Consider the following 24,334-nt stretch of genomic DNA (forward strand, 5'->3'; position numbering starts at 1 on the left):
GCGATTCTGCTCACACACACTCCCTCAGACCACTATTTTCCCCACTAACCCTCTTCTCCTCCAACACGTCTCCGCCTCAGAGGGTGTTTCCCGTGCGTTCCCGATACCTCGTTCAGTTAAACAGCAGCGCGTGGGTGCGAAAGGGGACTGGGCTATTGGTATGCTCAAGTCGTGCGTTACACACAGCTAGCAATCACAGAAGCTGAACACCTAAATACGTCACGACCAAATCCATACTGATTTCTGTTTATTTGTGACTAGATTCAAAATGACATTCAAATATTGAACCCATTCATGCATTCGAAAATTGACAAGGAGTGGACAAAAATATCAACAAAAAGTGCTCAGAAGTATTCATTAAAAAATGTAAACAAACAGAAACCGTACACCAAAAGTGAACATGCTTAAAGCCCTGCCCTGACAATTAGGATACAAAATAAATCAAGAAACATTAAGGACAATCCTTCCCAGACAGGCCCAAATACATTTAAGACCACAGTGCAATTGTCATAATGGCACCTAGTTAAAATTGTATGTATAAATCACTGAAGATATAGAGCTGCACATTTCCTTTCCAAAAAACCGAGGCAGATTTGGCAAATAATACCTTAAATAGGTTATGAGTGTACACTTCGCTGAATTTAAACAGTTTTTTTTTTCTTTAGTGCTGGTTGTTGAGAAAGGGGTAAAAAAAAAAACTCCATCAGCTGCATTCACCAGTTTATCCCCACACCTCCACTTCAACCCTCTCATGAAGAACATCTCCCATTATCCCCTAACTGGTTCCAGTGGCCCCGTGACCTTGAAATTAATGCCATCTCCAGGAAGTGGAGAGGGGATGAGCGGGCAGAGCCAGCACAGGTACCACCGGGTGCCCAGGCACTCCCTAATGTTGCCCACAATTCCAAGGCTGTAGGGCCGGCGACTGGAGTGCCACTCGCGCGTGGTCTGGCCCCTCAGCATCAGTGCAACATGGAAGAACAGGAAGCCGGCCACCAGCAGGAAACCCACCACACAGGTGTCAGCGATGAAGGCAAAGGCAAAGGCCCGCGCTGTCACCTGACCTGGAAGGAAATAGGAAGTAGTGTTTTTTAAAATTTGTTTTTAAAATGCACCTTGGGTGATCACATCACAAGCGGTCAGTTCTAAATACAAGTGTAAACAATCACCAAGATGCATTGTGAAACCACTTGACGCATTTGACCTTTTGTAGTGTAAACACTAATGCGTTCTGATGTGTCCCGCAAAATCTAAACACAGGCAGTCAGCAACATCTCTGGCTGTACACCTTAAATACATGTATAAACCATGTGTACATGTATAAACCATCCATATCTTGGATGACCACTTGTGATTGGATCACCCAAGACGCATTCTAAAAACAAATGTAAACAGGCCCAAAGTAATCAAAGTTTTACAAAGGAGTCATTGTTTTACTCTTTGCACATGTCCACTTAAGTGCTGGAAATAACAGTATCTTGTTTACTGTTGATTACAATGACTGTGTAATTGGACCATGATAAAACACAATTGTAAATCCCTATTCTCAATGTCTGTACAACTTACTGCCAATTAGGCAAGTTTATTGGTGAGTGACCTAAGACGATATGCTTATATCTGTCCCAAGTACAGAGTTTGTCAAATAATCTAGCTGCGGCTTTCCTGCACTTCCCTGCTCTCCACATTATCACTACCAGAACACATGGCATTGTCATGCCCTGGACAACACTCCGTCGGAATATACATAGGAATTCCATCTCGTATAGCTTACACATACACTTCTCTTATTCACTTCTGAACTTCGTGGGGGCTATGACATTATGGAAATTCATCCTGGGCCCATTGCATAATACTGATAACCAAAGGTTATAAAGTGTATATCGCTCTAGCACCTTTGATGATAACAAATCACATAAAACACACATGGGTGACACAAGTGGCAGCATCCCATACCACATACAAGTCGTCAGTGACAAGGACCCAGGTTCAGGTCTGGCCTGAGCTCATTTTTCAATCCCACTCCTCTCTTCTACTCATTTCCTGTCTCCTCTCCACTGTCCTATCAATAAGGGCTAAACAAAAAAAATACCCAAAAAGAAATGTCAAAAAAAAGAAAGAAACCATATACTATCCCCAACTGTATATGTGTAAGTAGTGAGTACTACAGATTCAGTACTAGACTGCCATCATCATTATGGTCTTGATACTGAATCTAGGCTTTAAGCACAACATATTCTGCTGGTCACCCACCTGAGACTAGCATGATCCAGGGCACTAAGAGGAGCATGATGCTGTGAAAGGTGACCCCCTCCTTTAGGATGACGATGAAAACTTCGGCGTTCATCACCACAGCATACAGCAGGCCGGACCACATGAAGAGCAGGCAGCTAAAAAAGTAGCGATAGTTCCGGAAGCCCACACACTGGCCGAAAAACACACAGTGATGGTCACGACGTAGGACACAGACATTGCAGTCATAGCAATGTGAACATCTTGGAGGCGTGTGTGTCTCACAGGCATAGCAGAACCTGTTGGTGATTAGAGGTGAGATTATTTGACAAGAAAAGACCAGGCAAATACAAGACATACCACTACAGTGGAACATTTGGGTTCCTCACAACCTAGCCTACTTAATGTAAGTATAAGTACATATACTCATTTGATCCCGTGAGGGAAATTTGGTCTCTGCATTTATCCCAATCCGTGAATTAGTGAAACACAATCAGCACACAGTGAACACACAGTGAGGTGAAGCACACACTAATCCCGGCTAAATCCCTGCAACAACAGTGGCGCTGAGGGAGCAGTGAGGGGTTAGGTGCCTTGCTTAAGGGCACTTCAGCTGTGCCTACTGGTCGGGGTTCGAAACAGCAACCCTCCGGTCACAAGTCCGAAGAACCAGTAGGCCACGGCTGCCCACATAATGGACATCTGGACAAGCAAGCCCTAGTGCACCTGTCAGTGACAGAGGAAATTCCCTCCATAATCATCATAACTCAAAACCAAAAGTAGGCATTATACAGTTTCCTGTCCAAAAATACCGTGACAACAGATAAAGAATTGAGTTTCTACCCAACTGTCAACAGGATTAATACAATTCTGGTTACCTCCAGCCTTGTCCCATGGCCTCTCCACCAAGGAATACTCCACGAATGCTTGGGCTTGCATTCACGAACAACCATGCGTTCCAAGTTATGTTGCCAAGCATAAAATACTGACAAAAAAGATGTATCGACTTCCATATTGTAGACCACTGAGTTTTCTTCTCATCAGGTTGAAGTGGAGCTTCCACAATGACTAGGTAGCTCACTTCCGCAGTGATGGAAAAGACAAGCACCGTGTTTAACACGATGGGCATATATTTACAAACCATTTCCATTTGACACCAAAGTCTAGTGCCCAGGCTTACCATGTTTATTCTGTTCAAACTGTCTGTCAAATAGACAAATTATATATAAAGCTGTAAAGCACGTGCGTGGACGCTGGTGACCTAAGTTACTAGCTAGTGAGCTTGTAAACGGGACGATTTTAAATGACCGGTATTGATTTCGAAATATTTCAGACTAACCGGTTCCGTTCCTCGCATTAAAATCGTATTAAAATCATACTTGCCACACTTGGAGTATAATTTCCGACGATTTTATAAGGCACTTATGGCTTGATTAAAAGAATGACAGCTACTATTAGTTGCCTTGACACTACACAACTTCCTGGTTCCTACTACTACTACAGCAGCTGGCTAGGTGACGTTATTTGTTACGTTAGCCATCTAGCATTCTCCAGCTAGCGCGAAACCTACTAATAACACTTAGCAAATAACATTATTACAATACTAATGACATAGACTGACAAGGCTATTTACTGTGCTTTCCTCTGACATTAAAAGTACCAAACGACAAGCAAAGAAAGAAGTTGCGATTTAAGAAACTAAATTGATATTTTAGCAGTAAAGCAGCATCGTAGAATTTCTTTAGGAACCTTGGTGTCACACTGTGAATGGTTCTCCTTTGAATGATGATGGGATTTTAAGTTCCGGTATGCAATATCCCAAATCTCGTTGAATTTAAAATGATTGTAAATCGGTTCTCTCTCTCTCATTATGCAACCACTGATTAAGAATTACATTAATGTATGCGTTGCCGTTTTCCTTATCCACAAAGATGAAGAGCCAGTTGTTGCCTAGCCTAGGCCTACATCATAATATCACGGTGCATTAGCCTAGCCCTGGCAATTCAAGAGTTAAAATAAACTTTGGTCTAGGAGTTAAAATAAACTAAATTCCAATTTCTATAGGAATGTTAATATGACTATTATTACTTTCGTGTTTATTATTTTATTTGTTTAGTCTGCTCTTGTAAATGTCATTTTCATGAGGCCTAATAACCCCAAAACCGAACCATTTGAGTCTGGTTCCCTTTTCCTTTTCTATACGGCTGTTCTTTAAAGTAGGTAATCCTAACCCTAATCCTCTTTTAATCCATAGCTGCTCTAGTCTACTAGCTAAATTCGGTGCAATGTAGAGACAGAGAACATGACATTTCGGCTCCAGAACGGTATGGAGGGCAATTATAGTGGACATTTAAGAACGCATGGACATGAACAACCGAATCACAGGTGAGGGCGTGATGGTTTTCTTTCATTCAGTCCAAACTGGATTCACTCGTTAGGCTAACGGTTCATTCAGAAGCACATAGTTGGTCTACCTTATTGTATGTGACATAACCCACTCTGCTATTTGTAATAATTCAAAGCCAAATTATAGTCATAAGGTACCATTTCTGTTTGCTTCCCAATTTTCCAAGTAAGACATTGTAGCCTATAAATCTTCAGGAATAAATGAAAGTAACCGCAGTACCAATTTTGTACCAGAAGATGTCGCCCTTTTCTTTCTGGTAACACCAGAGACATTACACCTGCGTAGACCATAAAATTAGTTTAAATCTGCCAGCCATGTCCTCTGCATATTTTATAACTTGACCACAAAACACATTTTACACTGAAACCATGTGATCATGAAGGACTTTAAATTATTTAGAAATTCCACTCTTCTGGTTAAAACATTTTTCTTTTTATGGACTGACTGTGTGTGATGTCACCAGTGAACACAAAAGGATGGAGCTACAGAGCAACCTGGAAACTGTACAGCATGAACAGCACATGTGAGACAAGTCTTTTTGATTCCCAGTGGGTGTTTCTTGTCCTTATTGTGGCATTAATCTATTTTCAACCTATCTCATTGGATTATGTCTTTAATCGTCTCTCATTTTGCTCTGGGTACCCTATGCACCATCAGTGATTATTAAGGCTAATTATGTTATGATTGTGTGTGTGTGTGTGTGTGTCTCTGTATGGTGTGTGTGTGTGTGTGTGTGTCTCTGTATGGTGTGTGTGTGTGTGTGTGTGTCTCTGTATCTATAGCAGCTATAAGTGGTAGATTTTTAATTCTGTTATGTATGGCTTCCTGTAGCAGCAGGGCTGCAAAACTGCAATGCAGGTGGCTGGAGGTGAGCGAGCGTGAACGGCAAGTCCACATCTACAACCGGCAGCTGCTGCAGGATTTCCACAGGGCCCAGGACACCATCAATGATCTCATGGCTCGCACTGCTGCTATGAACACTTTACGGGTTAGTAGCCTACACAGAGGACTTCGGGGGAATGAGCGTAGGGATGTTTGGTTTGCTTCACACGTGGATTTTGTGTGGAAGTAATTTGTTTTTGTGTTCTCTTTTTGCTTTTTATTGTTCAGGTTGAGTATGAAAGGCACCTGGAGCAGTTATATCCCCAGTGGCGCCAAAAACTACAAGAACAACGATTTTCAACCCAACGCAAGGTGTAGGCCTAGATAACATTTTTTTGTCCCTGGAATCTACTTAATAGCCTAATCACTGTTATTTGTTTCCATAGCCATTTAAACAAATTAAACAGTCATGTGGTGGCATTAATAATATATTATTAATATAGATATTAGACATTAATAGATACTCCATGTGGTACTCACTGTTCTCATGTGCCATAGCGGCTCGAGATGCACCTGAGGGAATGTATGACACGGATGGATGACGAAAGCCCGGAGGTCATTCCTTCTAATTCAGCTAGCTACTCTGTCCCATCCACTTCTCAGAGCCACAGGAGGCAGGAGGGTATGTCCAAGCGCACAGTGCCACCATACTAACAATTGATCTGTAAGAAAGTCAACATTTGTGGTAAGACCTCCATGCAATCTGTTATGATCTACAGTATATTTTTCCATCTTTATCCTCAGGCCCAACGCAGAGACCACGAAACACCCATGTGGCTGAAAGGTCTAACAAACCAAAAGCACTCATCAACCAAAACAGCTCCAGTCCGACTGGCTTCTCGCAGATGCCATACACTTGGCTTACTCAAGTCAATCAGCCCATACCCAGGACAGACCAAATGATTACAGAGCCCAGAGGTGCCCATAGCTCGCATGGAATACCCCCTCCACCCTTTAACTTACCACATAGAGGCGAAGTCTATAACACATATGCTCCTGTGCAGCAGGAGCCTCCATTTGTGGAGGACGACCGGAGAGAGAATCCGCCATACACACTGTCCTGGGCAGGGGTGGGTGAGGGACTTGCGCCTCAAGCTCAGCCCAACCCGTATGGCTCGTGGCCCCCCGCTGGGCTCCCGATGCTCAACCCTGCTGTGTGGCGCATGATGGGCATGCCTGGACCCAGCGGAGAGGACGTCCCGTCCAGTCAGGGAATGGGGGAGGGAGGGAGTGGAGGTGGAGGAGAGGATCGAGGGCCCAAGAGTTTTCAACCACCAAGGAGCCCCGGACGGGGACACAGCCCAGGGTGGGGGCATCGAATGGGAGTGAATGACGGGACCAGTGATCAAACTTGTGAGCTAGACACCAGACCAGGTAAGGGATCAACTTCTGCCTCTTCTTTGCTTAGAGACAACAATTTTGCAACAATTTTGCTTCTAGTATTCTAGTATAAAACAACAGCCCTGTGTTTTTTTTATTTTTTGTAGTACGTCTTTCAGGTGCTGATGATGATGAAAGCAGTGCAGCTAGCAGTAGCTCCAGAAGGAACAAACATAAGCAAAAGGAAGGGAAAGGGCCACAGAGATCGGTCATGGTGGAAAAAGACGATACTGTTTCACTGCAGTGAGCTTATTCATTGTTTATAATCATAGATATACAGTATTTGTGTGTGTGTTTATGTGTGTGTGGGTGCACGCGTGTCTGTGTGTCTGTGTGTGTTAGGTATGCAATGCCATTTTAGCTCCAGAGTCCATCACACTTACAGTTTTATGTTGTTGTTTTAGGTCTTCTGCAGTGTCTCAGGCAAGTCTGGTGCCAAATCTCAGGCATGAGGTTTTATCACAAAACACTAACATAGTGGATTCTCCATCGGAATCAGCGGAACAGACACAATCAATATCCAGGAGGAGTAAGAGTACAAATGGGACACCTGGACAAAATAAAGCCCAGAGAGAGAACAGTAGTGCTAATATAACCTCAGTAAAACAATCAGGGATCAGAGGTGCAATGATATCCACCAAGACTCAGGGGAGGCCCCAGGAGCAAACAGAGGATGAGACTGAGGAGAATGAGGAGAGTTTGGGACCAAGTGTCAGAAGTGATATAGCTACTGGAGGTGAGGATGATGAAGATGAGAGGCTGGAGACTGAAGATGAGGAAGATGAGGAAGAGCAAATGAATGAGCGGACGATTGGAGAGAGGGTGGACAATGGAGAAGGAGCCCAAGAGGAACAGTCAGAGGAGGAGGATGAAGATGAGGACGATGCGGAAGAGGATGAGGATGTTTTGTCACATTCAGGGCAGCTAAAAGCTAGCAGAGAAGCAGCTTCAGACCATGTTGTCTCAGATGGTTCACAGAAATTCCGAAATGGCGATTCAAAGAAAAACACTACCAAAAGCTCAGAAATGGACAAGGACAAGGAGGCTGATAAAAGCCAAAGTAAAGATGATCCATCAGAAGAAGATGAGGAGGAAGAAGAGGATGAGGGTGATGATGACGAAGACCAAGAAGAGGATGAGGTAGATGATGAAGATGATGAAGATGAGAAGGAAGAGGAAGAGCAACACCCAAAGTCAGTTATCAGAAAATAGGAGAGCTTGTCTAACAGGTTACTCTTCCAAATGTTGTGACAGTAAATGACCTCCACCTGTGAAAAGCTGTGTTTGATTAATGAAACAGCATTTATGTTTCTTCTCATTATTTCCAGAAATGGTGCCATAAATCTAGACGATGAAGATGGAGAAGATGATGAAGAGCTGTACAATCAGGAAATTGAAGATGATGAGGATGATGAGGTGATAGTAGATAATGGATATGCACGGTCTGAGGGTCCGAAGTACAACTTCTTAAAATACCTGGGTGAGAAAGATGAAGATGAAGATGACATTGAAGGTCTTCTTGCTCCTAAAGTAGAAGTGCCAAAACAAAAGTAAGTGCTGTCTGTGTGTGAGGCTGAATAGTGCCATATACTTCTATTCATTCCATGCTGACTTCCAGTCATGGTGTCTGATTTTGTACATTTCTCTAGAAAATACTATGGCTTACACCTTTCACCTCACCTTTCACATCACTGTATTTATTCCTAGGGAGATGATACCAAAGGTAATTGTTATTCAAAAAGGTAAGGTCTCCCACACATACTCTCTCACATACATACAAACACACATACAGCATGCACATATCCATGCACACACACACACACACACATACACACACACACACACACACACACACACACACATACGCACGCATACATACACACACACACACACATTATATGCATAGTTTATCTGCACATGATGGCATTAAAGGGATGATAAAGGGATCTCCCTCAGGGTTCTCCTTCACTCTCCCTTCTGTGCCAGATGTGCTGGTGCGCACACATGAAGGCAACGATTCAAAACATTACTGTAATAACATCATAAAAACAGTGTACCTAAACAATTACACATAAACAAAACAACGTTCTTCAAATGCTGTTTGTTTCCAAAGGTTCTGAGAGTGACTCTGATGTGGAGGTTCCAGAGAAGAAGAACAGCAGCCCCATGGGCCCAGGAAACAGGGAGATCAATTCTGATGATGAGTTTGATCACTTTTATGACTGAGTAAATACCTGCCTTGGACTCACAATGCTGCAGATATTACAATCAAATACCCAATGTGTTTATCCTGCCTTTCTGTAAGACGCACAAGTTGAAATCCCATAAGCAATAAAACAGAATCAAAACTCTGTAAACATGAGTAGTTATTATGAACTCAATAGCAAATATGGCGAATTTATTTTGAAACCAAAACAAAGCAAAAATAATTGCTGTAAAAATCACACAGTAGTAGAACCTGACGGATATTGCGTGGGGACTATCGAGGTGCTTTATGCTGTTCGGCTTACGTGAGTTGTTTGATGTGGCGACAGATGAATGAATGAAAGGATAGCCTTACAAAAGGGTAATTACAAAGGGATGAAAGATATATAGGATGCCAAATGAGTGAATCTCTCTCTCTCTCTCTCTGTCTATGTCTCTGTCTCTACCTCTCATTTGTTATTTGCCTGTAGCTTATCTCACTGTCCTAAAAGAGACACAGAAGAGTCACTGTGTAAACACAGGTGGGTGCTGAGAGGGACAGTTACTGGTGTGCAATGTATGGAGCTAGCAAAGAGGAACGAGAGGTGAGTTTCAAAGGACAATGAGAAGAATGAAGAATCCTTACTTAGTAAGAATAAGTAGACATATTTTTGGCACACTGCTACTAAGAGGAGATGTCTGTTGACTATAGTTTTATTTGTAAAACCAATGAATGTTTAAGACACTAATCCACTAAAATCCATATCAGGTAACCTTCAAAGCACACCAGCTATTTCTCCTTGCCACTCTTTGTCATGTTCACACACAAAAGCATACAATGTTTTATTCATACAGTCATATGAAGAAAAGCCCATGTGCTTTTTTTTCCTGAGGAGGGTGGGGGGTATTCCAGTGTATTGGAGGCAGCCAAGTGAGCGGGTGAGGGGTTAGGGCCTGTCCTGAGCCCTGACTGATGGCTATTTGAACAGGCATATTTACCCTGGCCGTCATGAAAAGAGACGAGGGGGACCCGCAGGGAGACGCTCAGGCAGAGACAGGCAATAAAAAACTGGGCCACTGTGTAAACAACACGACCGGGCCTATACGCCTCTGTTGCCACGGCTACGCCTGTGCTACCCAGCCCTTTGCCCAATCGCTCGCCGCCTCCTCTGACATGGGAGATAAAAGCCCTTAAATGCAGCAGACCATCTGAATCTATGTCCCCCTGCTGACGACCACTATAAGGACGTTACCCATTGTGCAAATGTGTTACCGCCGCTTCAGACCATTAGCAGACCACTTAGATCTATCTGAGGTGGGGAAAAATCAATTACTTCTCTCCTGCTGCTGATTGAATATTTGTATTCACCACATTTTGTGAGTGAGAGGTTCACAGTGATGAGCTGGTCACAGTGACAGTAGGCTTAATGGTCACGCACAACTGTCAGATTCAAAAATCTACAGAAGATGTATGGAGGCTATAGATCAGGAAAAATCGGGCACCTTGACGATCAACAGGGTTGGTTTCTCGACAGATACATGACTGTTACAGTGGAGTGGATGCGACCAGCTGTCATCGTCTTCCATTCAGAGAGTCACAATGCCTCTGGGTTCTGCTCCGGGTGCCATAGACTGTGCAGTATAAAGGCTGTCTGGGTGTTTTTTGTCCCTCCGTCCCCACCACCCTTTGCTCTCTGCTCACCTCTCACAGCTGGCTCTTTCATATCGGCCTGATGTCACTCGGGGCCGCCTGAGCTGGGAGAAATTCCTCCCCACAGTCCCTGTAGCACCCTGGGTACAACTCAGACACATTCAAGCACACAGGCAAACAAAGGCAAAGCATTTTGAGAGATACATTATGCATGGAATCACACACACACACACACACATACACACACACACACACACACACACACACACACACACACACACACAACTTCACACCCATGTATAGTGCTCGCACATAATAAAACCTTGAAGAAAGTGTGGATTGAAAACACCTGGAGAGTTCAACTCCGAGGGGACCAACAGAATGCCAAACCCCCGGGCGGAAGATTTGGCGGAAAGATGACAGGTGTTAAATTGCTTTTAATCCTTTTCTGTTATCTCTGGGACTCAAATTGAGCTTCCTGTTTGGTGTGCCTGACCTGTTGTGCCGCCTCACCTCTTCTCTGATGAAAACAGGCTCTATCTCCAACCCTGCTCCTGACCATCTAAAATTGCATCTTGGCCCTTGGCCACCTCCCGTAAGGCAAATAGAAGGACTTGCAGTTCAGAAGACGGCAAAGAGACAAGGAAGGCAGACAGCTGCATTAAAGTGTGTCAGAAAAATAAAACCAAGATTTGTTTTTTAAAGGAAGAAAAGAAAAAATCTACTTGAAATTCTTAACTGGGAATATAAAGTACGCCATCAGTACTCCATCAGAACCTTTGTTCTTTGATATATCATTATTTTCCATTTCTTTTTATTTGGGTTTTATATATTTCACCTACCAGTATGTGTTTTAACATGGTAGACTTATGATCCTTTATGTATTTCATGATACATTTGGTCTGTTATGATTCCACAAGATATTGGAAAAGATGTTATGATCTCCTAAAATTATAGACTCAAAATCATGCACTCGATTGCAGCGCAGCCTTTCAAAGTCTCTGCTCATCCCTGTCCCACCATGGCAGACACGGGGGGGACTCGTGTCTGATCGCTGTGGGTGTCCCTGTGCCTCCATTCAACAGCACACTGATTTTGGGAGGTCTGTCATTAGAGCCTGTGTCATCCCATTGTCTCTGGGCTCTCCTGGACAATAGGGATTTCCCCGCGCACTACGGCGAGGGTTGGTGGGGTGGAGGACTAGAGGGAGGAGGTCAGGACCTTTTGAATAACCTTCCCACTGCTGCCATTTAGCAGGACAGGATAACACTTTATCCATTCCCTGCCACCCCTAAAGCCAGACTGACCACCCTGGATATGGCCATCCACCCCACACCATGAAAGGGGAATTCACACGAGTAGGTCACACTGTACTAAGAGTCTCTCATGGCTTTTGTATTGTCTACATGTGTGTACTGTCCTACATTGAAGCAGAGTGTGTAATATTTTATTGCATAAAACATGTCTGTTTATCAGACAAGTCAAACTGAGTGCTTATGAAATGTACCCTACAACCTAAATTTAGTCCTTCTCAGTGACAGATGCAGATCTCAAAGTTCTAAACTACCTGTCTGAAATTCATAAGTGTAGAAGTGGTACAAAAATAGCAATATTTTGACACTATTTGAACAGTTTGTTGAAACCTATCAAGCCAGCTTAAGTGTCCTATCTCTGGTCTCTTTTCCTGGATTTTGGTCTGCAGGAAGCTCCTGGGACACAAAAGGAGCATCTGATCCTGGTGCAGTCCCATTTGTGCCAAAGTGAGGAATGTAGTTGGGGCTGGAAGATGTGACAGCTTAAAGACTTGTTCACTGTCTTGTCCACCACTGCAAAGACAATAGTTTTTCTCAGGCTGGGTAACTTTCCGGCTCACAAGCAACTTAAGGAATGCTAGGAAAAATGTTTGGGTGGTTGAGGCTTTTCCATTATGGTGTCTGTATTTGTTTGATACTGTTATGTTCAGAAAACATGGTGGATGTGAATAGTGCACTAGTCAAATATTTTGGAATAAAGAAGATGTATCTTTTAAAGAATTAAGGTTCAAAGGTTAAAGGTTACAGACGTTTAAAGGTTAAAGACGTTTCAATTTCAACAAAAGCTTATTTTCACATACACTTTATTCAGATGCAATAATGTGTTCAGAGGAAGTAATTTCAAAATAACTAATAAATTATTCTATGAGAAATGCTTACAATGAAATATAAGAATGTCATAGTCTAAATTCTCAAGACATGACATACTTGCATGACAAAAAGTCACATTCAATATATATACATTCTTATTCTGTTGAATATACCAAAGACACCAGGGAAGAATTAAAGTTCCAGTAATTTCTAAACATTTCGAATCATTCTCAACTGCATATACCAGCCGGAACATCTGCTTTCTATTTATATCTATCTCCTAGTAGTCCTTTATGGCTTCGTGCTTTCATGAGGAACTCAGTAACGGTACTGAACACATCCCAAGTCCAGAGGGGTAGTACACAGAGTCTCCCATGTACGGAGACTCCTCTCTGCTCATCAGGTAGGTGTTGTAGTGGTGAGAGTTAGAGTTGGCCGAGTAGTATCCCTGGTATCCGGCAGAGGAGTCGTACGGCTGAAAGTCCATGAGCTGAGAGATGGAGAAAGGGTAGTGGGTGAGGGGCTCGCTTCGCATGCAGGGGTCCATGGAGAAGGACGGGGGAGTCTGGAGGACATGGTGGGGTTGCGGGAGGGAGGCCGTGACGAGGTTGAGAGAGGACACGGACGGAGGGGACAGGTGGGCCAGAGGCTCGTGGGACGGAGGAGGGAAGGAGAGGCGCTGGAGAGGTGGAGGGGGTGATGGGGACTTGGGGCGGAGGGCACAGGGGGCTGCAACAGGTGGAGTCAGGGCAAACGTGGAGGTAGTTGAGGGAGGTGTGGTGGACGACGTGGACGTAGAATCAGAGGCAGAGGCCGGGGGTTTGACCTCCGACGCCTTCCGCCTCTTCTCCTCTCCCTTCCCCGGCTTCCCCTCGGCCGCCTCGCTCTTGGCTTTGGAGGGGGACACCGGCGTCTGTCGGGCACACCGGAAGCGTTTCTGCCGGCGCATGTAGCAGCCGTTCTCGAACATGTTCCCCGAGTCAGGGTGGAGTGTCCAGTAGGAGCCCTTCCCGGGGGAGTCCGGTGAACGGGGCACGCGGATGAAGCAGTCGTTGAAAGACAAGGAGTGGCGGATTGAGTTCTGCCAACGCTGCTGGTTCTGCCTGTAGAAAGGGAAGAGCTGCCGGATCCAGTCATAGATCTCGTTCAAGGTGAGCTTTTTGGACGGAGCCTGCTGGATGGCCATGCAGATCAGCGAGATGTAGGAGTACGGGGGCTTGGCGTGGTTCATGTTCCGCCGGTATGCTGAAGGAGGATCAGTGCCCAGGACCTCCAGGCCATATGGATCCCTCTCTGTGAATCCCTGCTGGGGTGGAGGCAGTGTGGCAGCCAGGTCATTCCCAGGGCTTCCAAGACGCTCTGAGATTTTCCCAGCCATGGATTCCCCCACTGGCCCACAAGTAAGGTAATGAGACTCAGGGAGGACATAGCTCCCTAGTCCAGATGTCAGGATGGTCCCCCCAGGATACATCTGCAAGGGAAGGGAAACAACCACTTGTTAAACAGAGTAAGGTGTTAAGTGACATTATCCATAGTTTTTTTTTTAAAATAAAAGATGCAATTACATTATTGAACCCATACAGAAAAAAAACAAGGAGAGAGACATTTACCACTGAGAGATTTGAAATCAATTAAATTAACAGATGCAAGCCCTTTTCAGTGCCCTGCCCAGTGTTAATCGCTTAGTGCCCTACTTCAAAGCCTCTGAACCTTCCTTGCGACGTGATCCTGCATTTTATGCGCGAGGGAATTCCATCACGCAGACGCTCCCAACACCTCCCTCCAGCGTCGCTGCCCTGATTTCATTAGCAACCCCGCAAGTAAGCTTAATCTAGGGTATCACCATGTAAATATATTCCGGCCACCCACCCAGCGATAACCCCATTGTTCCGCTAGTCCGGCCATTCTTCCCTCGCTTGTTTTGTCTCTTTTTAAGTCACTCACCGTCCGCCTTTTTTCTGTACCATGAAAGACAATTTGACAGAGGGGTCTTTGGGGGACACGACTGCTGCCCTCCGCTGCCTTTCTCAGTGGACGTTGTTAGTAAAGATTCGAGGCATTAGGCTACCATTTCGTGTTCTTTTTGAACTCAGAAACGCCCCCCTGGTTATGGGGAGTTTGTAAGTCATACGTATCCATCAGAAGAAAAAAAGGTCTTGGCACTATCATGGACTCGATCAATTAACTACCCTTAGACCACACACAGACTGAGCTGAACACAGACCTGTAGTCGAAACTCAATTTCCCGCTGAGGAATTATTAGCCTATAGGCTATCTGGCCTCGACTTAACCATCAAAGAAAAACTACTGTGTCATAAGTGAAATAGGCAAACATAAAAAGTTGCTGTCTTTGATGTAACTACAACTGGCATAAACTAGAACATTTTAATGGGCAGACAGGACACTCGGGCAGTTGTTATTAAAGATTCTGGCTGCTTTAATCCTGCCTAATTTCCTTTAGGCCTTGCGACACTGCCTCAGGTGCAATTGGAAAAAGTGCATCTTATTTTTTTCGTTTGTGATACCAATTTTTATCATCTCTGAATATACCCCAAATTATCTGAGCATGCAGGCCTATATTTTTGATTATTATTATGATTATTATTATTGGCCTATTATTATTATTATTATTATTATTGTTATTGCTGATAATATTGTTAATTAGCCTATAATGCATGTTTTGATAATCAATCTGAATTGTTTTGGAGACTACTTGCAGTTGAATGGCTAACTTAAACTACAAAAAAATGCAGTTGTCTTTATTGCAGTATCAGTTTGACTTTCGGGTGATTCACATTACATTTTTTCCAAAATAACCTTAGACTACAGTTTAAGAAAATGTAAAGTTAACGAAACAAAAGTTATTCAAGGATTTTATAACAGTCTATAAAAAGATTTTTCACATACCTCTTCTGGGTAATAGGTAGCCCACTCTTCCCCTTTCTCTCGTTTCACTCCGCTCATCTTTTAGTCCCAGATCCAAGCTTTAAAAACTAAAAATCCCTTTTAAAGTGTATTTAAATAGACTGTTGTTTATCGAATTTCGGTCAGTCTCGTAACCACTCTAGAGATGTAAGAAGGAGCTTGTGCCAATGAGGGAGGAGTGAAGCCCACAGGTTCATTTGAAGATCCTCAGGTTGTTCCTCCGACTCTCCTCTTGGAATTAACCTCCCGCCCATTTTCTTTCGACCAACCCTTCTTTTTTTCTTATTTAAAAACGTTTGTTGCAGTTTTTTAACCCCAATAGTTTTAATCTGATTAATTGCCCTACATTTTGTTAGCGACAAAAAAGAAATGTATCTGAATAAAATGTGCAGCTTTTATGTGAAATCTGATAGGCCATATAAACCCGATGTAATCACATACTTATATGTATTATATTATGATATACACGTTTATTATGGTCTATTAATATTATTATGCATAATCATAATCATTGCCAAAACAATGCTAGTCAATTTTATGGATATGATGGAGGCCTGGACTTGATGACAACATGATTCAATTAATATGATTGAATTAATATGAAATATATCACACTGAAATATTATTTAATATGAGAACAGCTGAAGAAGTTGTCACATCAAATACCCTTAACACCCTTAGCAGTACTACTAAATCTTTAAGTGTAACTTTACAAAATTCTCAATATTTCTGCTGATGTCTCATATCCAGAAAACCTCAAAGCATAACTGCCACACAGGATCATCCCACAGTATATTTATGTTAGAAGTAATCTAAAAACAAATCATCCTAAATCCAAAACTGAGGATAAAACAAATATCTTCAGAACTGTTGCACTCATGTAAGACACTTATTTCAGTGCGGTCCATGTTAGATATGTTCAATGGACACTGGGCTACATTAAGAGGTTATGGGACTTCCACAGGTGCAAATGGTTTAATTTTATTGTGTGTGTGTGTGTGTGTGTGTGTGTGTGTGTGTGTGTGTGTGTGTTTGTGTGTGTGTGTGTGTTCATTTCAGCAGTATTGTAAAGCAGCCATGACTCATTTCTCACCACAATGAGACTGCTCTTTTTTTCTCTCTGTCCGCATGCATCTCTGCAGCTCTCTCCCTATTATTGAGGACAGCTGCTTGGCAGATTGGGGGTGTTGGGTGTCACTTTTATTGACCAAAAGCAAACATTTACTTTGCAGGCCATTTAAAAGAACCACCCTCTACCCCCTCCCTGCAGTCCCCTCCACCCAGCCCATAGACCTCCTCAGAGTAAGAGGTTTCTGCTGGCTTCGTTTAATAACAAATGTGTTTCATCATGTCCAACATAATACATCATAAAATGTGTGGGCAGAATTATTCTGTGAAGAGAGGTTAGTCTGGTCATATCAGGTGCAGTACTTAATAGGGCTAATTTGCTTTGTTTGGTTTTTTTGGGGGGGCGAATGCATTCACCACCATTAAAGAATGGGAATGTGAACCATGTTTGGAATCTATGGCTATGCTTGAATTTCAAAGGATCTTGTTATTCTGCCCCTATTTGTATTTTATCAGTACAGCAAAGTGATGCATGGCCTATTTAACCAATTATTCTAACAGTAGCTTAATTAATCAATCGATCGATTAATTAACCAACCAATTATAATATCTGAGGACAGATATTTTCACTTAGTCATAGAAATCTGCAATCCAAGTGGGATTGTCTTTTTACTGATCTAGCCAATATCAAGCCTGCATGGATAAGAAGAACATGGTGACGTGATTAAAATTGGACAAGTAGGCTTTTGCTGATCATATTACCTATTCATTAAACCTTGTTTTAATGACTGGCTGAGGTGCCAGACTTGCACCTCAACAGGAAACAATTCACGCAGTCAGCCTAATTAATGATGCCAATAAGAGTTGCTGTGCCTCATCTAGCTAATAGGCTTAAAGGGGTGGTTCAGGATTTTGGACATAAGACCTCATTTCCAAGTAAGCAAGTGTGATATTTATCAGTGGAGACCGTTTTTAACACGTTTCACCCAGTCCTTCTAATTGCAGAGTTCGCAGGTGCTAGGCTAGCGCAAGTCAACGGTAGCCTATGTGCTAGCCTGCCACTAAAGACAGTCTTACCCACTCCAAAGTAAACCTGAGGCAAATAGCAACTAACGAACATTCCCACATAGCATATACGCGCCTATTAACCATGGATTGTATAATTTATAAAATAGCCAATTTATGGTTCCCATAAACTTTGCAGCCTAGTTCTTCCACTCCAGTAGATGGCGCCAAACACTATAAAGTTCTTAATTGTCGCGCCAAGTAGAGAGAAGGAAGCCGAGGAAAGACGTATGTCCAATCATATTACGATTTTGTCTTTCTTTGCTTCCAAAAACACATGCCAAAAACAAACATTTGCTTCCTGCTCAGTGGTCAGAAAGATTTCAAGGTAAAGAAGTGGGTTTGTGCAAGTGTTTACAGATTATGATGGATAGAAAGTAACTTGTCGAGTTTCGCATAAAAGAAAGTAGCCTACGTTGATTGAAATAAATATCCCAACAGTTGCAGGTTCTCAAACTAAACTACTAAGCACTTTCCATGTTAAATTAGCAGATACGCAGCATGCTAGGTTACGTTGAGTGTCAACACCGTAAATAGAACAGTTTACCTCTATAATATTTGAGACTTCAATATTTGAGACTTCAACATTTTGAGCAATTGCACGCTTTATTTGCATGTTAAACATACTACTATTTTCCATAGCATGTCAAACAGCAGTGTGACGACAGTACAGCTAGGCTCTGTTAGCCGAGCGGATAAACTGCCAATTCACCTTTTACCTTGTGAGATTGAACACGACGGCCCTGCTGAAGTATCTCAGTATTTCACCTCTGCCGTGAAAGACCGCAAACACGGTCAGTGGCATGGATGCAATCATTTGAAATCAAATAGCTAGTTTTGTTTTTGTTTTGTTATAATAATTGATGATAAACTGTGTCTAATAATTCTTGCAGAATTGACTGTATCCTTCAGGGGTCGAGGGTTAAAAGGCCAGGAGGTGAACTGTCCTCAAGGCTACACAGGTCTTGTTCTGAAACAAGTCCATAAACCAAGCTCGGATCAAGAGGTGATCATGAGGATAAGACTAGTGTTTGATGTTATTTGAAAACCGTACACCACACACACATTCAGATTTAAATGACAGATCTTTTTTTTTAACTGCCATCTCATCTGTTTGTACAGGATGGTGTAGTGAACGTTTCGTCTGTATTCCATGACCTCACATATTGGAACCTGGAGATTCCTCCCTCTTCTGATGATGGAGTTGTCATGGCAATGGCATGGCCTACACTAGCAGATGCAGTGAGTTTTTGTTTTTAATACCCAAATACTGGTTAGGGCCTTGGGCTTGTAACGGAAAGGTTGCCGGTTCGATCCCCGACCAGTAGTAAAATGTCCACATCCACGGCTGAAGTGCCCTTGAGCAAGGCACCTAACCCCTAACTGCTCCCCGAGCGCTGCTGTAGCAGGCAGCTCACTGCTCGAGGTTAGTGTGTGCTTCACCTCACTGTGTGTTCACTGTGTGCTGTGTGTTTTTCACTAATTCACGGATTGGGATAAATGCAGAGACCAAATTTCCCTCACGAGATCAAAAGATTGTAATTGGCTGAATCGCGTTCGATGCCGTTGTAAAATATAAACATACACCTTGACCGCATTTCGTTCTATATTACTGCTCTACCATAACTTGATACAAAAGTTAAAGTAGCTGCAACTCGATGTTGCTTGGCAACCATTCAGATAGAGGAAATATATTTATTGGCGGAAGATTGATTATCTATGAATAAATGGGTTCCATTTCTAGTTGCTGTGCCTTCACTTTGTGAAACTTTGCCAGGTATTTATAGTAACAGTTTTAAAAAAGCAATAAGGCACTCGAGTTCATAGGTTACACTGATTCTAAAACTGCTAAGGGGTGTTGTTAGGCATGACGCGCTAGCGGCATATTGCTTTTCTAAAACTGTTGCAATAAGCCTCTCGGGGCTTATTGCTTAAATATACTTATACTTAATGTAAAGAGTTGACTGTGACTAAATTCTGTTTTATTGTGTTTGCAGATCCATGGGCAAGTAGAAGACTAAGAGAAGGGAAAAAAACAATGTAATGGAAATAATCCAGTTCCATCATGTTGTACCAGTGGAACACTTCAATACATTTGTTTTAGAATGGTTGAGATGTATAGTTGCAATCTTAACTGAAACAGCCATGCCTCTGTTTATATTTTCTGCACTTGTATTTTAATGTCAGATTTGTGGTCCATTTTAGTACATAATACAAAATGTTGCATTAAAATCTTCTGTTTTGTCAATATTTTCAATTGATCGTTTTGTAAACTGTAACAGTATCATTTATTTAACAATTCAGTAAGTCACTCACTGGTTTTATTTACAATGGCAAAGAACAATTTTACCGGTTTTCACAAGTTCACTAGAAATGTTTTAAAAGAGAAACGGTGATGACAAATTACTATTGGCATTATTACAAGTATACACACATTACTCTGCAGTATTCAGAATTCCCCTTTGAACATAATGGCTGAATCCCAAAGTGAGCCCTGAGGACTAAAGACTCACAGACTGAATTTATCTCGGGTGCTAAGTGGTTGAGTGTGTGAGGCCACATGGTCTCAGATAGGTAGAAATGGGATTGGGACAGTATTTCACAAGATCACATGTTACCTTGGTGATGTTTAATACCAAATTTTTTGATGACACTTGCAACATGCACATGTCGTGCTGTTGTTTACCTTTGTAATTTCCGGATTTCCCTATAGACCTCTGAAGTTAGCCTACAAAAAAGCTGCCATCTTTGAGATCCATCTTGTGATTTTTCCTATGGGAAAATAACATGGGGATTTTGAATTATCGCACCTGTTAAACTCTCGCGGGGACAAAGAAGTCTGAAATGCAGACGTTTTGCCTAGCACTTTTGTCCTCTGCCTTCGAGTGGGTACTGTGATCTTCGGTACGTTAAGATGGCAAACTTAGCTCTGGGGTAGCAAAAATCTAACTTGAAATGCAACTTGCCATAGGTAGTTAGCTTCAATTAACACCCGGATCTCCTTATATGGGCAAAGATGGCCATTTTGGTTCTTTTTTTGGAGGCAAACTTTAGAGGTCTATCTCTCCGTGTAAATGTCACAACGCTTTGAACTGGGGGTAATTTCCTTCCGTGAAGTCTGCACTGATGCAGCCTCACGGAGAGGGCTCGGTAAGTGTGTATTCAAACCCTCATGCCGTTTGAAATGCAACATTGGGACAGCCCTGAACCCTTGCGAATTTCGCGAGAACGCGCAGCAAAGTCTGTGAGTCCAGACTTTGGAATTGGGCCAATTACTCCTTGTGGTAAGCAAGATATTTTAGGCCAGTGTATTTGGTGGTGGACACACACACACAGCAAACAATAAGTCCAAAATTACTTCTTAAACCGTCCCGTTAAAACAGACCATGAATGTAAGCAGCCATTCAAATTAGGATCCTAAAATTCTCCAAACACATCCTACTTTTTTGTTTCACATTTCTCTAGTTCCCCATACTTCTGTTTTAAGTTGACCTTCTCTTCCTTGATTCTCCGCTTTCAGGTCATTGTTTAATGGGGTGCAAGTCAAATACACTAAAAATACACCTACTGTTGATGTGAGCAAGGCTGCTTTGTGACACCATAATAAAGAGTTTGAACTACATTTCATCTGAAGATAAAACAGACACACATGAACATTAAGGGATCCATTGCGTCTATGTCTTGTGAACAGCTGTGCAGTGATTTGGTAGACGTTACGTCTGCGGTGGAGGCTGGGTCAGATCATCTCCCCCGGGGTCGTTCTCCCCCCGCTGGCGTTTTGCTGGCAAGTCATGATCATGCGCCTTTCTGATATGCCGGTACAAATCACCTGACTGCGTATAACTACGATAGCAGTAGCGACACTCAAAGGGCCGCTCTCGCGTGTGGACGATGGCGTGCCTCCGGAGCGTGTAAGCACAGGAGAAGGTCTTTCCGCACGTACTGCACGTTGGCACGTCCTCCACATAATTCCCGAGGGAGTCTTGGAATTCCTCGAAGTAGACACCCTGGTGCTCAGAGTGATGGGACCCATGCGGGAAGAGAGAGCCGGGAAAACTCGCAGGGTCTGAGGAGGAAGCACTATGACCCTGTGGCGACATGGGGAAGGAGAGAGGCTCCTGGTGCTCAGAGATGTGCGCCAGAGGGTTGGAGACCATGAAGTGAGTCCCGGCCAATTCCTCCATGTCAGGATTGCTGTCGTCAAAATGCATGGCCTCCCTGGACAGTTCCGGAGCTCCAGTGCCACTCCGCTCGCGCGCCCCTTCCGCTTCCTCCAACTCTTCGTCTGAAATCACGATGGCCTCCACCTTCACCTTCACCCCGTCCTCATCCGATTCCCGTCGCCTCTCCGGAGACGGAGGCCGGGCGCTTGCGCTGCCCACCCTCACCCTCACGAAATCCGGCCTCGGCTCCGGTTCCGCCCGAGCCTCTGGGCGGTGAGGAGGGGACGTGCCGTTGCCGCTGCCCAGGCCTGGACTCTTCAGGGGAGGTGTAGCGAGGGCTGGAGCTCCCTGGCTCGAGCGACGTGCTGAACCAGAGCTGCTCTCCGAGTGTCCGTCTTGCACAGGGCTGAGTCTGCCGCCATCTCCGGCATGAGCCACGGTGACCACTGCTGACCCGACGGGCTGGTTCTCTGTGCTGTTGAGCGGTTGATGAGGTTGCTGTAGAGACGAGGAGGATAGGGTACTGTTGGTTCCGCAGTATATTTCAGTGGTGCTGCAGGGACTAGAGAGAGCAGACTCCTGATTTCCTGTCCGTACTGGTACTTTCCTTCTGCCTGAGACTGCACCAAATTCCCCTACCGCAGGGAAAGAGTCCATGCCTGGCTGGGTGGTGTCCGCTAAATCTGGACTGCCCGTCCCACTGCTGCTGTCGTCCTGAATGTTGTGAACATTAACCGTCCGAGTGTCCGCCTTTAAAGAGGAAAACTGGTGGTAAGGTGACCTCGCCGGCGTTTGTCCAGACATTGTTACTGCTACCACCTTGGAAGACCCTCCAGGCGAACCATCCTGTGCCCTACTTCCAATAGTCCCCACACTGGCGACAGTACCTCTAGAGCTGACAGTGACTACGCTGGCAGGTCCTCCAAACGCAGCTTTCGCGTCCACCTCCTCAGCCCTGGTGCTGTCCGCCTCAGCCAGGCCACGGCCCTGCAGTCTCTTCTTGCACACCTGCACCACGTCGTTCATGTGCAGGAAGCTGGCCGCCGCCAGTACGTCCTCCGGGGGTGGGTGGGCGGCAAGCTTCAGCACCCCCTCATACATGAAGTCCAGCAGCAGCCCAAAGGCCGCCGGGGTGACGATCTGACCGTTGATGGTGACGACTGTTTCCCTTCGGGCCCCTGAGGAGCTGCCACTGGTGCCCAGTGGGTGTTCAGAGTAAAACATGTGGAAGAACGGGGAGCAGGAGGCCAGTACGGCACGGTGGGCTTGGAAGCGCAAAGGACCAACCTGCACTAGACAGTCACAGAGGAAGCCTTGCCGCTGCTGGGAGCGCAGGCTCGCCAGGAGCTGCTGACTGTGCTCTGGGAACTCCATCAGCACCTGAGGAGAGAGGGAGAGAAAGAAAGGGAGGCCATAAGAAAAACAGTGAGTGTGTGTTGAGGTGAGAGTGCCAGCTGATAAGCTTGAGAGTTGTGTTTCAGACAAAACGGAATTTGTTTCAACAAACATCCATGTTACCTATCGGAGGGAGAAACCGGAATAATCAAAAATGGACGGGGGGTATGAACCTTGGAACTTACCAGCCGAAAGAGTATACTCCTACATAGACCAAAGAGAATTTCTCTGTTTTTCTGTGAGGGCAGTCTTATACTCTTGAATTGACGTCCGCTTCAAGCAACAGTTGAGATTTCCAAGGAAATGTGTATGTATGGTCTTCTTTCATAGAAAAAAAAAGTTGAATGGAAGCTGTTTCAGGAAAAGTATAACAAATACCCCGACACATTTAACTGTGTATGTTAGTCAGTACAAGCAATTTCTGGCTTTCACTGTTACAGTCCTCTGGAAAACAATACAGATAGTGGCGAATGAATTGATAATGTATAAAGGGAAGTAATTATTTAGACAAGGGCGATACGTTCCCATCACAACACAAGGGTTAACGTCAGCAATAACTACGTTACTACGAGTGTATAGCATACGGTTGCTAGCTAGAAAAGCTGCTTTGTTTACTGGCCAGACGTTTTGTAGGCTAGCAGACCTCGCAGAGCCTCTAAGATGTAGGTTTACTCAGACGGTTCAAAGTTAGACTACCACGGATTTTTCTCATGTAGTAACAAATTGAATTCCAAAACCAATCGATACCTGCTGCCATAATAACTGTGTTTCTCACCTGTTAAAACGACATTTTACGCTGAAAACCTTCTTCTTCGTTGGGTGTAGCAATGTAGCATCACAATAATGTGATATATATACTGCC

The 24,334-nt window shown here is 43.8% G+C and overlaps 4 protein-coding genes across 7 annotated transcripts; 1 reads left to right on the plus strand and 3 right to left on the minus strand.

Annotated features, from left to right (window-relative positions):
• Positions 1-230: 230 nt before the first annotated feature.
• zdhhc24 (zDHHC palmitoyltransferase 24) lies at positions 231-3,979 on the minus strand. 2 transcript variants are annotated; one of them, XM_076292241.1, is made up of 3 exons: positions 3,613-3,979; positions 2,251-2,528; positions 231-1,064 (listed from the first exon to the last, which is right to left on the minus strand). In XM_076292241.1, the coding sequence occupies exons 2-3, from the start codon at positions 2,372-2,374 to the stop codon at positions 769-771; spliced, it is 420 nt and encodes a 139-aa protein (XP_076148356.1). In that variant the 5' UTR covers positions 2,375-2,528; positions 3,613-3,979; the 3' UTR covers positions 231-768. The 2 variants fall into 2 exon arrangements, with proteins under 2 accessions (XP_076148356.1, XP_076148355.1); XM_076292240.1 differs by having other exon boundaries at positions 3,108-3,979.
• Positions 3,980-13,163: 9,184 nt separating this feature from the next.
• On the minus strand, positions 13,164-14,235 carry foxa (forkhead box A sequence). The gene has a single exon (XM_076292774.1). The coding sequence runs from the start codon at positions 14,232-14,234 to the stop codon at positions 13,164-13,166; it is 1,071 nt and encodes a 356-aa protein (XP_076148889.1). The 5' UTR covers position 14,235.
• A 3,929-nt stretch (positions 14,236-18,164) lies between these two features.
• On the plus strand, positions 18,165-20,164 carry rnaseh2c (ribonuclease H2, subunit C). The gene is made up of 5 exons (XM_076292245.1): positions 18,165-18,242; positions 18,557-18,708; positions 18,808-18,920; positions 19,037-19,156; positions 19,912-20,164. Exons 2-5 carry the CDS (start codon positions 18,558-18,560, stop codon positions 19,933-19,935), a joined length of 408 nt encoding a protein of 135 aa, XP_076148360.1. The 5' UTR covers positions 18,165-18,242; position 18,557; the 3' UTR covers positions 19,936-20,164.
• Positions 20,165-21,420: 1,256 nt separating this feature from the next.
• On the minus strand, positions 21,421-24,312 carry zbtb3 (zinc finger and BTB domain containing 3). Of its 3 annotated transcripts, none has more exons than XM_076292242.1 (3): positions 24,248-24,312; positions 23,658-23,793; positions 21,421-23,457 (listed from the first exon to the last, which is right to left on the minus strand). In XM_076292242.1, the coding sequence occupies exon 3, from the start codon at positions 23,449-23,451 to the stop codon at positions 21,628-21,630; it is 1,824 nt and encodes a 607-aa protein (XP_076148357.1). In that variant the 5' UTR covers positions 23,452-23,457; positions 23,658-23,793; positions 24,248-24,312; the 3' UTR covers positions 21,421-21,627. The 3 variants fall into 3 exon arrangements, with proteins under 3 accessions (XP_076148357.1, XP_076148359.1, XP_076148358.1); XM_076292244.1 differs by having other exon boundaries at positions 23,658-23,790; positions 24,248-24,284; XM_076292243.1 differs by having other exon boundaries at positions 23,658-23,823; positions 24,248-24,279.
• Positions 24,313-24,334: the final 22 nt, after the last annotated feature.

This window comes from Alosa pseudoharengus, unplaced genomic scaffold (genome assembly GCF_046254945.1).
Source record: "Alosa pseudoharengus isolate Yale_2024_CS ecotype anadromous, Long Island Sound unplaced genomic scaffold, YU_APseudo_1.1 YU_APseudo_1.1_scf_19, whole genome shotgun sequence".
In the NCBI taxonomy this organism is placed as follows: domain Eukaryota; kingdom Metazoa; phylum Chordata; class Actinopteri; order Clupeiformes; family Clupeidae; genus Alosa; species Alosa pseudoharengus.